The following is a 14,169-nucleotide window of genomic DNA, read 5'->3' as shown; positions in this document are numbered from 1 at the left end:
GCTGGAGTTGGGGGGGGGGGGGGGGGGGGCTGAGGGGAGCTGGGACTAGGGTGGCCTTGTGGGTGGGAGTGCCGGATTCTAGATCCCTGTGGAGGTGGGGTTGGAGGTGGGCAGTGAGACGGAGAAGTCCAGGATGTGCCCAGCCACTCCTCTGTCCAATTCTGGCCACCCTTGGCTCTCACTTGGAACGCACCATGGCTGAAAGCTCAGACACCTTCTCTACCGTCAAGCGTCTCTTCCTCTCCAGCCTCGTGAGGCTCCCAGCCCTGCAGCTGCCCGCCTCCTGGGTCCCCTTCCTGTGCCCCATGCTGGTCTGAACCTCCCTCACCGACACCCTCACTTCTGCTCTCACTCCTCCAGTCAGGCCCCCCCAACAGGTGGCTGGGTGCTGCCGTGGAAGCCTCCCCACATGGTGACGCAGGTGGGATCACGGCATCTCCAAGCTCAGGGGCACTGTGCCAGCTACCGGCCCCAGTAGGAATCCATTATTTTGCCTCTAGCGGGTGGGTTGTCTCTTACCCCTGGGTTTCCGCTGCCGTGGAGTGCTGGGTCCCACTCATCCTTCTGCAGGTGCCTCGGTCTTAGACAGACCACTGATGGGGAGGTCCCTGCAACTGAACCAGGGACAGACCTGGCCTCTGCCCTCTGCTCTCTGCTGCCCCTGGGACCAGGGCAGGTTTATTCTTCTTCCTCCGCTGCTACCCTGATCCTCAGTAACTACTGGTCAATTGCAACTCACTCCCGTCTCTCGAGCTCCTAGTCTGTGCCTGTATCAGCGCCCTGCTGAGTGCTTTGGCTTTTTCCACACATCACAGGAAACAGGCTCAGAATGGGCAAGACACCAGTCCAGGGGTCACACAGCTACAGAGTAGAGTGGCAGAGGTGCAGAGGTGGGCTATGTGGATGGGGCGGGGTGGCCGGGAGTGTGGCAGGCAGGGCGGAGCTGCAGAGCAGAAAACCAAGGGACAGGATCCCTGTGCCCAGGTCTGACCTGCACTTGTTGGGGGTGGAGGCCGGGATGGGAGGAAAGCCATGGGCAGGTCAGCAGAGGATGGGGGGGGGCGGGGACCGGATGTGGGTAGGGCCTCACTGTGTGGGTGAAGAAGTAGGGGTGGACCGGGGACTTCCCAGCGGCGTGTGGTGAGAACGCAGGCCGGAGAGGGGCTGGGCCTCCTTTGCTCACCTCCTAGAGAGGCCAGGTGGAGGGCAAGGTCAAGAACAAGGACGTTAGAGCTAGCTGGTGGGCTGGACTCCCTGCTCTGACCAGCTGTGTGCCCTTGGGTGGGTGACCTAACCTCTCTGTGCACGTCTCCACGTCGGTCAGTGAAATGAGCTGTGCGGTGCACTGCCCTGCTGGGACATGGTGCGGCTCAGCCGTGCTCCAGCGTTTCTTTGTTTGGTTTGGCCGAGTGAGTTCCTCCACCAGGAAGCTGGGCGTGGCAGTGGTAGGGCGTGGGGGGTTGGGGGCATGTGCCACTGGGTCCCCAACGCTTAGCTCGGCCGAGAGCCCCTCCCAGCAAAGGTCTGGGTGACCCCGGAGCCTGGCAGCCCTGGGGGATTTGGTCAGCCATTTCCTTCCAGAAGTACGTGAGGCCCACGTGGTTAGAGGGCCGCCACCCAGCTCTCTGCCTCACGTGGGTGCTAGACCAACCGTCAGATTCAAACAAACTGCCGGGCAACCCCACTGCTCCAGGCCGGGCCCAGGTGCCGGAGGGAGGCCGTCCCTGCCCCTGGCCTGGCTGCGGGACCGGGACCGAGGTAAGAGGCAGCAGGGCTGGGGGGTTCCTGGGGCCACTCCCAGGCTCTGCGTACGCTGCCTCCCCACGGGCCCCAGCGCAGGCGGGAGAGAGGGCGGCTTGATTGGGCACCTCCAGCTGTTTTCGTATCTCACAAGCGCACCCTGCCCCAGGGTGGGGAGGCTAAATTTGTCTCTTACCATCAGTGCGGGGCTTCCCCTGAGCGGGCAGAGGGGGAGCAGGGAGCCCCCCCCCCCCCGGGGTGACGTTGGCCTCAGCCATGCCCTCCTCCCAGGCCCCGCAGGCCCAGTCTCTCCGCAGGAGGCCCAGGTACCGCCCTGGCCGAGGGTCCTGTCCTAACCCCACCCCAGCCCCTGCAGGGCCAGCGAGGACAGAGGCTGCGCAGGCTTCCGTGGCCACGTGGCCGGGCGCGGGCGGGAGGGGCAGGTGAAGATGCCACTGCCCTTTGCTCCCTGAGGGTGACACGCTCCTGGCCACCGTTCCAGGGGGGACTCCTGCCCTGGCCCCACCGGGTGAGGGCCTCCCGTTCCCGGGGTTGGCTGAGGTCACAGAGGCCCCTCAGCTCCAAGGGCCCAGGAGGCTGGGCGCCGGGTGTCCTGCTGGAATTCGGCTGGGCCGCCGCCTGGGAACAGCGCCATGTCACAGCAGGGCCTCCTGTGACCCTGTGTGATGGCCGCCTGACCCCTCTGCCCAGGTAGGGGGACTTCTGGACGCTGGGACATTCTGCTGTCGCCTCAAGACAAGGCCACAGGGTATGGGAAGGGTCCCTCCTGAGATGGTGTAGGTTTATCTGCCCCTTAGATTTCAATCCGCCATTGTTTACTGAAATAACGGGGGACGGACCCACCGGAATAATCAGCATGTGACTGAGGGCCATCAAGATGGATTGTTTCGGGGTGGGTGGCAGGGTGGAGTTCTTTGGGTCTTTCCTCACTAAACTGAATGGGGCCGCACACCCTCCCCCAAAGCTGGCATCCAGATGGCCGTGGAGGAGGGGCGTGTGCCCCAAGCTGTCCTCTGCACGCAGGCCAAGCGTCCACACTCTGGGCCAGGGCTCTTGCCGGTGGGTGGGGGCCCCCCACTATGGATGGGGTGTCCCTTCTGGGAGGGTCACAAGGACCCCAGTTTACGGAAACTGGTTTTGGGGCCCTGGGCAGGGGTGGGCCCAGGGGACAGGGAAACCAGAGGCCTCAAAATCCTGCCCAACCAATGAGGCCCCGTGGGGGGCCACATAGCTGAAGGGCTATCTGTGCTCTGCCACCTGCCAGGTGGTGGCAGGGGCAGGATAAGGGGCATCCTGACCTGGAGTCGGGGAGGACAGTGGCTTCCTGGAGGAAGCTGGTCTGGCAGGACAAGGATGGGGTGGGGAGTGGACGGTGGACCAAAGCTGAGCGTGGAGGCCGCCCTGGCTGGGGTGTGTGGGGACAGTGCCGGGGGCAGAAGGGGACCTGTGGGAACAGGGCCAGGAGCCCACGGCAGGCTGTAGCTCTCGCCGGGATTTGTGGAGGACGAGGTCAGAGGGTCGAGCAGAGCCGGCCAAGGAACAGCTGCTGCCCCCTGGGGCCTCCAGCTCCCACCAGCCTGGGGCAGAAGGTCTGCGCTCGCTTGTGGGGCAAGGTCTCCAGCTGTCTGGGCTGCGGCTCGAGTCCCAGCCGGGACCCTCGGTAGCTTGGGCCTCTGAGCGCCTGCCCCGGGGTGGCGGTTCCTGCCCGACAGGGCAGTGTGAGGGCCTGGGGCCCTGGCAGCAGCTGGCCTGCTTCTCCCCGGCCGCACTGGACCTCTGGGCTGGAACCTTCTCTGCCGTGGTGCACTGCAGGATGTGGGACTGCATCCCCTCCCTGGGGGGCTCTCAGAGACCTCGGGGCATCCCCGAGCCACCCAAAGTCAGTGGGGTGTGGGGCTGTGTCTCCACTCCAGCTTGAGTTGAGTGTGTGGGCCACACAGCCCCTGCCCCGCCTCTCCAGGGTCAAAAATTTCTGCTGGAAATTCCTTGAGGTGAACTGGTTTTGGTGGCCCTAGCCCACGGGGAGCTGGGGCAGGTCGGAGGTGCCTGAGGCCCGGCCCAGCTGCTGTGAGAAGGGGCCATACGTTGCCCTTCTCGGGCTGCCTCTGACTCGGCAGTTCCCTGTGGGCTGGGGCTCAGGGATTCCGTGAGCCCAGCCCCCACCAGCATCGTACCCCGCCTTCTCACACCCACGTCTCCCTTGGAGACCGGCCCTGACCAGGACTGGACCCCTCTCGGTGCAACAGGAGGCATTTTTTTCTCCCAGAGCAACTTCATGGAGAAGCAAAGCTGTCCACCGTGCATGTGCACTTCGTGGCATCATTAATGCCGCCTGAAGAGGCGTCATCGGACGTCAGTCTCTCCCCTCATACACGCGATTTTTTAAATGACTCGCATCGTTTGCAAAAGCAGTTTCCACTGTGAGCGCATTTCCAAATTTGAGGTGCATGTCGGGGAAACTGGCTTTAATCTGCAGGAAGTGATTTTAGAATTGCTTTCTTTTTCTCACCTCTGCAAACCTTGGCCACCTTGGCCGAAATGCTGCTAGTGAGTAAAGGGAATATACTGTCCCTGCCCTAGGGGAGAGAGGGCTGGGCCCATGGAGCTCTGGGGGAGGTTCCAGTTGCGGGGGGCAGCCTGAGGCCGGACATCGGTTGTGCTGCTTCCTTACGCCCAGCTCTGGCCCAGGCGGGTGCTCCCTGGCGCCTGCAGGGACCAGGTCTGCGGCTCTGTCACGCATAGCCCAGTGCAGCCTGCTCTGCAGAGTTTTCCAGGGAAGTTGGAGGTATGGGCGCTGCATGGCTTCCTGGGTCAAGTCCCCCAGGCCCTCTGGGCAGGGCAGGTTTCTGGACCCGTTTTGCCGATGGAGAACCTGTGTGGGAGTCACCGTCAGAGGCTGGTGCCGTCCTCGGGTGGACACAGCCAAAGGGGCCCCTCAGTGGGTGAGGTGAACCTGTGTGATGCTCTCCCCGCCCTGCGGCGGGGTGGGGGGAGGTCTGTCCTAGAGTCACTGTGAGTCCCCGGGGTGTTGGCTAAAAGCAGACACAGAGTCCTGGGTCTGAGGGTGTACTGGGGGCAGAGGCAGCAGGATCTGCTGAAGGCAGTGGAGTTTGGTGACCCGGGACCACCCCTGGCATCAGTACGGCTGAGCGGTCTCCGTCTTCAGTCCTGGTGGTGAGGGCTGGTGGGGTGGGTGTAGGACCCCCCCCGCCCACCGCTTCCCCAGAGGGCCGGGCACCTGCAGGTCTGTCACCGAGCCAGAGCCGGCCTGTGTGGTGCAGGCGCCTCTGACCCCGGCAGCTTGGGGTGAAGCAGGGGGTGGGGTGAAAATGCTGGATGTGTCCCCCAGAGTGGGGGCCTCTGTCCCCCCTCCCGGCTGTTCTGTGGGGAGGGAGGCGTGGGAGCCAGGGAAGGGAGGGGGCCTTGGGGAGATTCCCAGTGCTGACTTGCCTCCCCAGATGTTGGGCAGCAGGGGCTGCTGAGAACTGGGGCTGGGCTTTCGGAGAAACTGTCTTTAACTTCCATGCAGCTTTATTGAGGTGAAATTCACACAACATAAAGCTAACCCCTTTACAGCAAACCCTCCAGTGGCGTTTAGCTCATTCACGGCGTTGTGCAACCATCGCCCCTGTCTTACTCCAGCAGTCTCCCCCCCTGCCCCGCCCCCAGCCCCTGCAACCGCCAGTCTGCCTTTCGCCTCTGTGGACTTACCTGTTCCGGACGTCTCGTAAATGGACTCGTATAGCACGTGGCCTCTTTCACTCAGCATGAGGTTCTGAGGTTCATAGTGACGTAGCCGGTGTGAGTGATCATTCCTTTTTATGATGGAGTAATATTCCAGCGTGTGGACCGACCAGGATTTGTTTATTTGTTCATCCGTTGAGGCACCTTTGGGCCGTTTCCACCTTTCCACTGTTGTGAATGGTGCTGCCGTGACCAGGGACAGGATCTTGCCGTCCACTTGCTGTGTGATGTTAGTCAAGGCGTTGTCTGTCTCTGGGCTTAGATGGTCCATTAGCAAAATGAAGGGGGTGGGACCAAATGGCCTGGGCCAGTTGAGCCTCGTGTTGGTACACCCTGCCCACACCAAGAGGCCACTCTGACTAATCTCTGCTCATCCAAAAAGGACCAGCCATGGAGAGTGGGTGAGGGTGCGTTTCTGCCCAGCTTCAGCGCAGTGACCTGCTCCGGCCGGCATGTTCTGCTTCCTACCAAGTCCACCCTGTTCTGCGTTACCACATGGCCAGCTCCACGCCTTACTCAGCTCTGCTGGGTTTTGGGTAGCTCAGCCCAGGATAGGAGTGATCTCCCCAGCACAGGAGGCATGCAAGTGAGCGCTGACCAGCCCCTTGTTAAAATCCTGTGGATTGTGTGCTGAGGGTTTGAGGTGAAGGGGGGAGGAGGCATGACTACGTTAGTTTCCACTTCTGAGAAAACCACTTGGTTGTCCCTGCACTTACAGCTATGCTGTGTGACCTCGGCCTGTCACATAACCTCTCTGAGCCCTGGTCTCCTGAGAGTGGGTGGAGTGGTCTCCGAGCCTGCTGGAGAGTTGGTTTGTGGCCAGCACTTTCCAAGCTCTTTGTCCCGGCCATCCTCGCTCGGCCCTGCCTGGCCCCTCCCAGCTCGTGCCGCTGCTCCAGGGACGGTGGCCTGGCACGTGGCAGCCCTGGGAGCAGGCCACTGGCCTCTCTCAGGGCCCACCGCCTGGGGACAGACAAAGTGACAGGTTGTAGGCCGCACCCTCCCTCCCCCGACGGCCGTGGGCAGGTCTGGGCCTGCCCGCTTGGGCCCTGCCAGGCGGTGGCCAAGCTGATTCCTGTGGCCCCTTGCCAAGAGCCTGGAGGCTGGCCCAGGGGAGACATCACCTTGGCCTGGGTGGGGGCAGTGGGCAGGGTGGGCTCTGGTTTCCCTGCCCCTCCCCCCTACCGTAGGATAAGGGTTCAAGATGTGCCCGTTGTGGTCACCGCCACCTCCTCCTGGGTGGCTGTTTCGGGTGGGCATGGAGACCCTCAGGAGGTATGACAGTGGGGACAAAGGCCAGCAGGCACTGAGTCAGGGCGCCCCAAGCCCTGGGCATCTCCTTGAAGGGGGGCCACTCGTGCAGTGACCCCCTCCAGTGACAGAGAAGCTTCTCGGCCTCGGCCTTGGCGGCTGCCTTGTGGGGTTGACACTGCTTTTGTGTCCAGGCCGTGCGCAAGGATCCCACATCAGAGGTGAAAGGCCGCCCAGCCTGCAGCAATCGGGCACAGCCAGGCTCGTACCAGGGCCTCGGCTCCAGCCTCCGGTGGGCCCTGCACATGCCCTTCCCAGGGGGCACCCGGGATCTAAGCTGTCGCCAGCTGCTGGGGCCTCGGGAGCCCCCAAACCTGGCTTGAGCCAGCCCCCAGGCCAAACCTAGAGATGCAGTTCATAATAATAATGACCACGCGTGTTCCAGTGTAATTATGACCGAGGCACAGCAGAGACTTTATTTTTTGTTTTTATTTAATTTATTTTTTATTGAAGTATAGTTGATCTACAAAGCAGTGTTCATTTCTGCCGTACAGCAGAGGGACTCAGTTATACACATATATGCATTCTTTTTCCTATTCTTTTCCATTACGGTTTATCACAGGATGTTGAGTATAATTGCCTGTGCTGTACAGTAGGACCTTGTCGTTCACCTGTTCTATACATACTAGTTCGTAGCTGCTAACTCTAAACTCCCATCCCATCCCTCCCCCAGCCCCCTCCCCCTTGGCAACCACAAGTCTGTTCTCTATGTGAGTTTGTTTTGGTTTCGTATGTAAGTTCATTTGTGTCATTTTTTTTTAGAGTCCACACGTAAGTGATTTCATATGGTATTTGTTTTTCTCTTTCTGACTTATCTAGTAGAGACTTGAAATTCGTGCTCCCAAGGGGCCCTGCAGCAGCCCCATGAGGGGATGCTGCTGTCACCCCCATTTCACGGGTGGCGGCTTTGAGAAGCTCCTGCTGCCCAGGCCCCCAGCCGGGTCTGAAGCCAGGCTGCCCACCCCCAGACCTTGGTTCCCGCCCCCAGAAAGGGCAGGATGAAGGGAGGGGCTGGGTGAAGGGCGTGCGCCTGGTTAGCACGCCAGGGAGTCCTCGAGTGGTCATTGTTGGCCCCGCCTGCCACCTGCGCCCAAGGATGCCCTCCCAACCCGCACTCTTGTCCTTTCCTCCTGGCAGAGCAAGCTGCCCTCGGCCGGGAGTGGGAAGATGTCGCAGTCCACCGCCACCGACGAGGGGGCCACGTTCCAGCACCTCTGGAGCTCTCTGTGAGTACCTCCTCTGAGCCCGCTGGACTCGGGGGCTGCGATGGACTCAGGGGCTGGACAGGGAGCTGCTGCCTTGGGCTTTCTCCTGGGGACGCAGGGTCCAATGTCTGGGCTTCTTCCTCTGACCAGCCCTCCAGAGGGGTTGGGTCCAGGGGACAAAGCCTGTGTGTGGCCACGCCAGCCTGGCACTCACACCAGCCCTGGAGAGGCTGGTAGGGTAAGGGGGCCGGAGGCCGCAGGGGCTGAGGGTCAGGGAAGGAGCGGAGGAGACGAGGGGCTGAAGGAATCCGTGGAGGTGGGAGAGGGAGGCCCCCCGGGAGCTGCAGGCTGGCCCTGAGCCCCAGGCCTGGGCCATCTGGGCTGATGGCTGTGCTCCCTGTTCTGTTTCCCTCCTCTGTCTAGGGAGCCGGACAGCACCTACTTTGACCTTCCCCAGTCGGGCCAGGGGAATGATGAGGTGGTGGGTGGTGCCGAGGCCAGCATGGATGTCTTCCACCTGCAGGGCATGACCACTTCTGTCATGGTGAGTGGGCTGCCCTCTGCGGAGGACTCGGGGTAGGGGCAGTAAATGTGGACTGTCCTGTCCTGGGAGCCTGCAGAACCAGGAAACAGGCTCTCAGGTGTACAGCTTCCTCTCTGGGTTTGTCAGCACATTTCAGATGGCAAAGTGGAAGATGTATCACCTCATGTAACTGTCACTCCAGGTGTAGGAAGGCCTTCAGGCATGGCTGGATCCAGGTGTTCAAACAGCTGCCTCTCTGTCTCTTGCTCTGCTTCCCCCGTGGTGGCTTTGTTCTTAGGCAGAGTCTCCTCTCATGGTAAAGGCTCCATCATCATCCCCCTCCCTGTGGGGAAGGACCCCTCTTTGCCCAGAGTCCAGCAGGCCTACCTCTGAATGCCTATCGCTGAGCCACCCCTGTGCCTCTGATGGCCTGGGTCCCCTGAAACAGCATCAGGATGCAGTGGAGTGGTGTGGGCTCTGCCCACCACAGGCGCTGACTTATGGGGAAGAGCACCCCGAAGGAAGCTTGAGCTGCTGTTTCCAGAGGAGGGAGGCTGGATGGGGGATGCAGGGACACCTGAGGCCCTGACAGCCACCAGCCCTGCGGTGTCTCAGGCCTTGCTGCGCTGGAGGAGGGTTGTGATAACTGGGTGGTGACCACACTCCTGTCTCTCTCCCTGGCCGCCCACTGCCAGGCACTGGTGGGCCAGGAGGTGCGGGGCAGGAGAGACACAAGAGGGTGTATAAGGACCCCTGGCCCCGGGGAGGCCCAGCGATGCCTGCCGGCCCCAGCGCCCCCTGTGGTCACCTCCTTGGGACGGCCTCTGCCGGACCCGGGGCTGCTCCGTCCTGCCCACAGCCTTGCTGTGCAGCTCCCTCAGACGGGGACTTGTTGTGGGGCCTTGGCTAAGTGCGTGAGGGGAGCACCCGGGTCTGCCGCTTGCAGCTCCCGAGATGGGGGCTCCCTGGATGGCGGCTCACTGGATGGCCGCTGGCCCCCACGGCCCAGCACAGTGGCCTTGGGGCACCACACCAGGCCAGGGCCAGGGTGCAGGAGGGAGACAGAGCTGGGAACTCTGGAGGCAGGGGGGGCTCAGAGTCTGGGCCCCTCTCCCTAAAGCCCCCTTCCAGATCGGAGCCCTCACCCCAACACACACCTGTCCAAGGCACCTGGTGAACAGTGGAGACCATGGGGGCTCCGGTCGTGGGAATGAGCCAGGGTCAAGGGGGTGGGGGATGAGGAAGGGTCCCTACGTCCTACGTCAGTGTCTGTCTCGGATGCTGGGCTGGCCCAGGGCCCGCTGGCCCGCATGGGGCGAGGAGAAGGCACCTGCTCGGGCAGTCGCAACCAGGGCAGGTGGGGGTCTGGGGGGCAGTGAGCTCCCTGTGACATCCTTGCTTCTGAGGAGCCCCTCAGGGTGGACCTGAGGAATCTGTCTGCCCAGCCCAGGCCTCCTGCCTCTGCTCAGGACACCATCAGAGCAGAAACATCTGCGTGTTATAGTCCCATTTTACAGGTGAGGAAACTGAGGCAGACGCTGGACCTGGGTGGGGCCATGTAGTGCCGCCCTGTCCCTTTGGACCATTTCCTGTCTGCCAACATCTCCCCAGGGGCCAAGGGTCCTGACCTCTCACGGTCCCAGTCGCCCCTCCTGGACATCAGTGTCCTGGCGCCACTGTCTTGGGTGGATCTCAACCTGTCAATAGTGATGCTCTGGGCTAGGATGCCTGGGGTGTTCACCTGCGCCCTACTACCTGCACTGCGGGGTGGGGGGTGGCGGGGGAGAGAAAGAGAGAGAGAGAGAGAGGAGACCCAGGGCTCTATCTTTACTGGGGCTGAGGATGGGGTGCCTAGGGTTTGGGGGGTTGATTTGTTATTGGTGAATTTAAAACATAACAGTGGAATTAAACCGTGAAAGGGAGAAGTGGGGTCACTCCAAGGTCCATTATCTGGTCACCCAGGACTTTCTGAATGGGAGCCTTCAGGGATGAGGCAGCTGGGCTCTTGACCTATAGTTGTATAGCTTTCGAGGTGCATGTCTTTGAAGCCAGTGCCTCACCCATCCAAAGCCTAATGTCAGGCACTTACTTTACAATCAAAAAGCAAATTGTCAGGGCTTCCCTGGTGGCGCAGTGGTTGAGAGTCCGCCTGCCGATGCAGGGGACACGGGTTCGTACCCCGGTCCGGGAAGATCCCACATGCCGCGGAGCGGCTGGGCCCGTGAGCCGTGGCCGCTGAGCCTGCATGTCTGGAGCCTGTGCTCCGCAACGGGAGAGGCCACAGCAGTGAGAGGCCCGCGTACCGCAAAAAAAAAAAAAAGCAAATTGTCAGACACTCACCCTACATCCACTCTGGGGAGGGACAGGAACAGCCTCCAGGCTGCAGGGAGGGAGGGCCCCTGAATGCGGTCTCCTAAGAGGCCTGTCTCTGTAGTTCCAGAAGCCTCCACCTCCCCTCCTCCCAGCTGCCCGGCTCACCCCCTGGAGGGCAGTAGGCCCAGGAGACCCCGACGACCCAGTGTCAGGAGCGGACCAGCTCTGGGCTCCTGTGGGGTGGGACGCCCCCCTCCAGGGAGGATGCCTGATGCTGAGAAGGTCTGGGCAAGGGAGGGCAGGACACCCCTCTCACCAGCCGTGGGGTAACCAGGATGGGGCCTCTCACCTCTGCCAACAAGAGGGCCGAGTCTCTCAGCTAGCGCCACGCCTCTTAGTAAAAGTCCTGCAGGTTCGCAGGGGTGGGGATGCCCAGAACCACGCTGGCCCTGGCTGGGGGCAGGGGTAGGTGGGGGGAGCCAGGCCACCTCCAAATGCCTCATCCTGACCCCTGCCTGACATCGTGAGAGCAGAGACTGCTCTGGGGCCTGGCGTGTAGCCCAGCCCTCAGCCTCATGTAGCCCAGCGCAGCCCAGAGGGAAAGGCGAGGCTCAGAGACACAGCTGGACAGCTGGGCAGCTGACTTCAGAGCCCACTGCCTAGCTGCCTTGCAGAAGGGCGTCTGCCTGATGCGTCCAGAGGCCTGGAGCAGGGGCCCACGGAGTCCAGGGTGCAGGCAGCAAGCCCCGCAGAGTTGAACTGGGGGGTGTTGTCTTAAAGTCCAGACTGGAGGCCGAGAAGACCTGACCTTCTGGCCAGAAAACAGCCCCGGCAGACGCTGTGCTGCTGAGGGCGACCTGGTGATGCTGGGGTGCGGGTGGGGACTCCTGAGTGCCTCACCCCCACCCCCGTGGCTCCATCCCCACCCACCAGCAGGTCCCTCGTCAGGGAAAGCCTGGGGCTCAGCGGGGAGGGGGTAGCCCCTCCTCCAGGCTGGTAACAGGTCAAGTGCTCCCCAGGCCAGGCTCCAGGTCAAGAAAGCAGCAGCTGCAGGGTCAAAAGTTCTCAGTCGCCACCCGCCCTGTAGTCATGATTCGGGCCCATGGAAACGCGTGCCCGCACTCGTGCACACACACACTTACACACACGGGCCCCCATGCCGCTGCCTCTGGCCGCTGTCCTCTGAGATGAAGGGTGCCCGTACCCCAGCCCCAGGCTCTGGGGCCACCCCCCCTCGCCGGGTCGTGGGGCTCATCCAGGAAAAGGCTGAGGCCAAGGCAGGCACAGTCCTCGCATCGGGGGACACTAGTCCTTGGGCGTGGCACACACTGTGGTCTGGGGGCCTGGGTCTCCACCCTGCTCTGTTGCCTTGGTGACCAAGCAGATTGCTTCCCGCCGGACCTGCAGGTTTCTGAGCAGCACCCCTGGCCCTGGCAGGAAACAGGCCGTTGCGGACCCCCGGGACGCCCTTAACCGCCGCTTCAGTGGCCGGTGGGAACAGGCAGAGTGGGAGGGGCCTCACCCGAGGAGCCAGTCTGTCCTGGGTTCGAGTCCCCATGTCTCTGAGCCTCGGTGCCCTCACTTGGGGACCTGGGGTGACGGGCTGTATGGGGTCCCAGCAGAGGCTCCGCCAGCCCTGTGGGGCCTCGGACCACCCTCCTCCCATGCTGGGCAGCTGAGGAAGCCGAGTCGGGCAGTTAAAGGAGAAGGAGAAGGGCCCCTATGGGAGCACTTGGCCCCTCGGCCTTGGAGGAGTCCCAGAGCACAGATTCTTGGTGGGGACGCTGAGCTCCCTGAGGTCGTTGCAGCCAGGGTCCACCGTACCACAGGGCCGAGATGGTGCAAAGGGCGTCGGGGGCTCGGAGGTCAGATCCCACCCCTGCCTCTTCTTTGCTTGGAGAGTTATTTGACCCTCTTGGCCTCAGTTTTCTTGTCTGTAGAATGGGCCAGTGAGGATCTAAGCCAAGGTTGCGAGGAAGACTGATGGTGCCTGACCTGTAGGAACGCATGACAAACACTAGACGTGATGCTGAGACCAGGGACAAGGGCTGAGTTTAAGAGAGCTGTTCCCCCTGGAACCCAGAACAGTGGAGCCAGGGAGGGCCCGGGAGCAGCTGCTTCCAGCCCCAGAGCCCGCTGTGCCAGGGAGGAACCCGGCGCCCCAGGCCCACCTTGGGGCCCTTTGGTGGAGCTCCTGCCCTGTGTGGTGGCCTCCAGTTCTAGCTGTCCCTGTAGACCCCCGGCGGCTCACCCATGACAAGCACCTATAAAATAGGGCCCCACCTCCTGCAAGAGGAGAGAGGGGAACACCTGGCCTCCCGTGGGCTCGAAATGAGGGCTGCCCAGAGGACACGAGGTGGGAGGTGACTCCTGGGCCCCCGGCGGGTGCCGTGACAAGGGGAACCTTGTAGGGTCTCCCCTGGCCCTGGAGGCCCTCACAGTCTGAAAGGAGCATGGACAGGATGAAGTCCCCCATGGTGAGCGCTCATGGGGTCCCGAGCAGGCAGCGGCCGTATGCACCCCGTGCTGGGTCTGGGCCTGGGCTTTGGGCCATCCAGGCCTTCTGATTCTCAGTGTCCCTCAGGACAAAACGGGGGCAGGGGGACTTCCTTGCTGGTCCAGTGGATAGGACTTGGTGCTTTCAACGCCGAGGGGCCTGGGTTCAATCCCTGGCGGGGGCACTGGGATCCCGAAAGCCTCCAAAAAAACGGAAGGGGGCAGGGCTCTGGCCAGCTGTGACAATGCACGAAAGGTTGAGATGGAGGAAAGGGGAGCTCGGTTGAGGATGCGGCTGGTTGAGGTTGAGGCTGGCGGGCTCTCCTCCCTGACCATCCCTTCCCTGTCTCCCCGCCCATCCTCCCGGAGTCTGAGCGCCTCCTGCCACCCTGGCTGCCCATGCCTGCCCCCTCCCTGCATCCCACTGGGCCCCCTGCTCAGGGTCTCACCAGGCTGTACTCAAAGTATCAGTGAGGACTCTGCCATCTTGTCTGAGGCCGGGACCTCTTCCAGGCCCTGGTTGTTGGCAGAGCTCAGTTTCAGGTTCTCGCTGGTCATTGGCCCAGGGCCACTGTTCTCGGCTTCTAGAGGCCGTCCGCCGCACCCCGCCACGCGGGCCCTCCACAGCCTGGCGGTTTGCTCCTGAGGCCATCCAGAGGAGGTCGCCCTGATTAGGTCAGGCCCACCCAGATAGCGTCCCTTTCGATCAACTCGAATTTTGCCCAATGTTGCGCAGCGCCCTGTGCTTGAGCCCGGGCCCTCCCCCTCCTCTCCTACTACCTGTGTGTCCCTCCGTCCAGCCACCTGCCAAGCCCC

The 14,169-nt window shown here is 62.4% G+C and overlaps 1 protein-coding gene across 5 annotated transcripts in view; it reads left to right on the top strand.

Annotated features, from left to right (window-relative positions):
* TP73 (tumor protein p73) overlaps nucleotides 1-14,169 on the top strand; it is a 68,036-nt gene that overhangs the window by 14,422 nt on the left and 39,445 nt on the right. For 2 of the 5 annotated variants that reach the window (XM_024760303.1, XM_024760304.1), the window contains exons 1-3: nucleotides 6,069-6,091; nucleotides 7,954-8,042; nucleotides 8,445-8,565. In XM_024760303.1, the coding sequence (XP_024616071.1) occupies nucleotides 6,086-6,091; nucleotides 7,954-8,042; nucleotides 8,445-8,565 (216 nt within the window). In that variant the 5' untranslated portion in view covers nucleotides 6,069-6,085. Of the gene's footprint in view, nucleotides 1-1,631; nucleotides 1,759-6,068; nucleotides 6,092-7,953; nucleotides 8,043-8,444; nucleotides 8,566-14,169 lie in introns of those variants that run through there. The other 3 variants (XM_024760301.1, XM_024760300.1, XM_024760302.1) reach the window with 2 other exon arrangements.

This window comes from Neophocaena asiaeorientalis, unplaced genomic scaffold (assembly GCF_003031525.2).
Source record: "Neophocaena asiaeorientalis asiaeorientalis breed wild unplaced genomic scaffold, Neophocaena_asiaeorientalis_V1.1 scaffold489, whole genome shotgun sequence".
In the NCBI taxonomy this organism is placed as follows: Eukaryota; Metazoa; Chordata; class Mammalia; order Artiodactyla; family Phocoenidae; genus Neophocaena; species Neophocaena asiaeorientalis.
The sequence above is the reverse complement of the archived record's forward strand: the minus strand, read 5'-3'. Positions and strand labels throughout refer to the sequence as shown.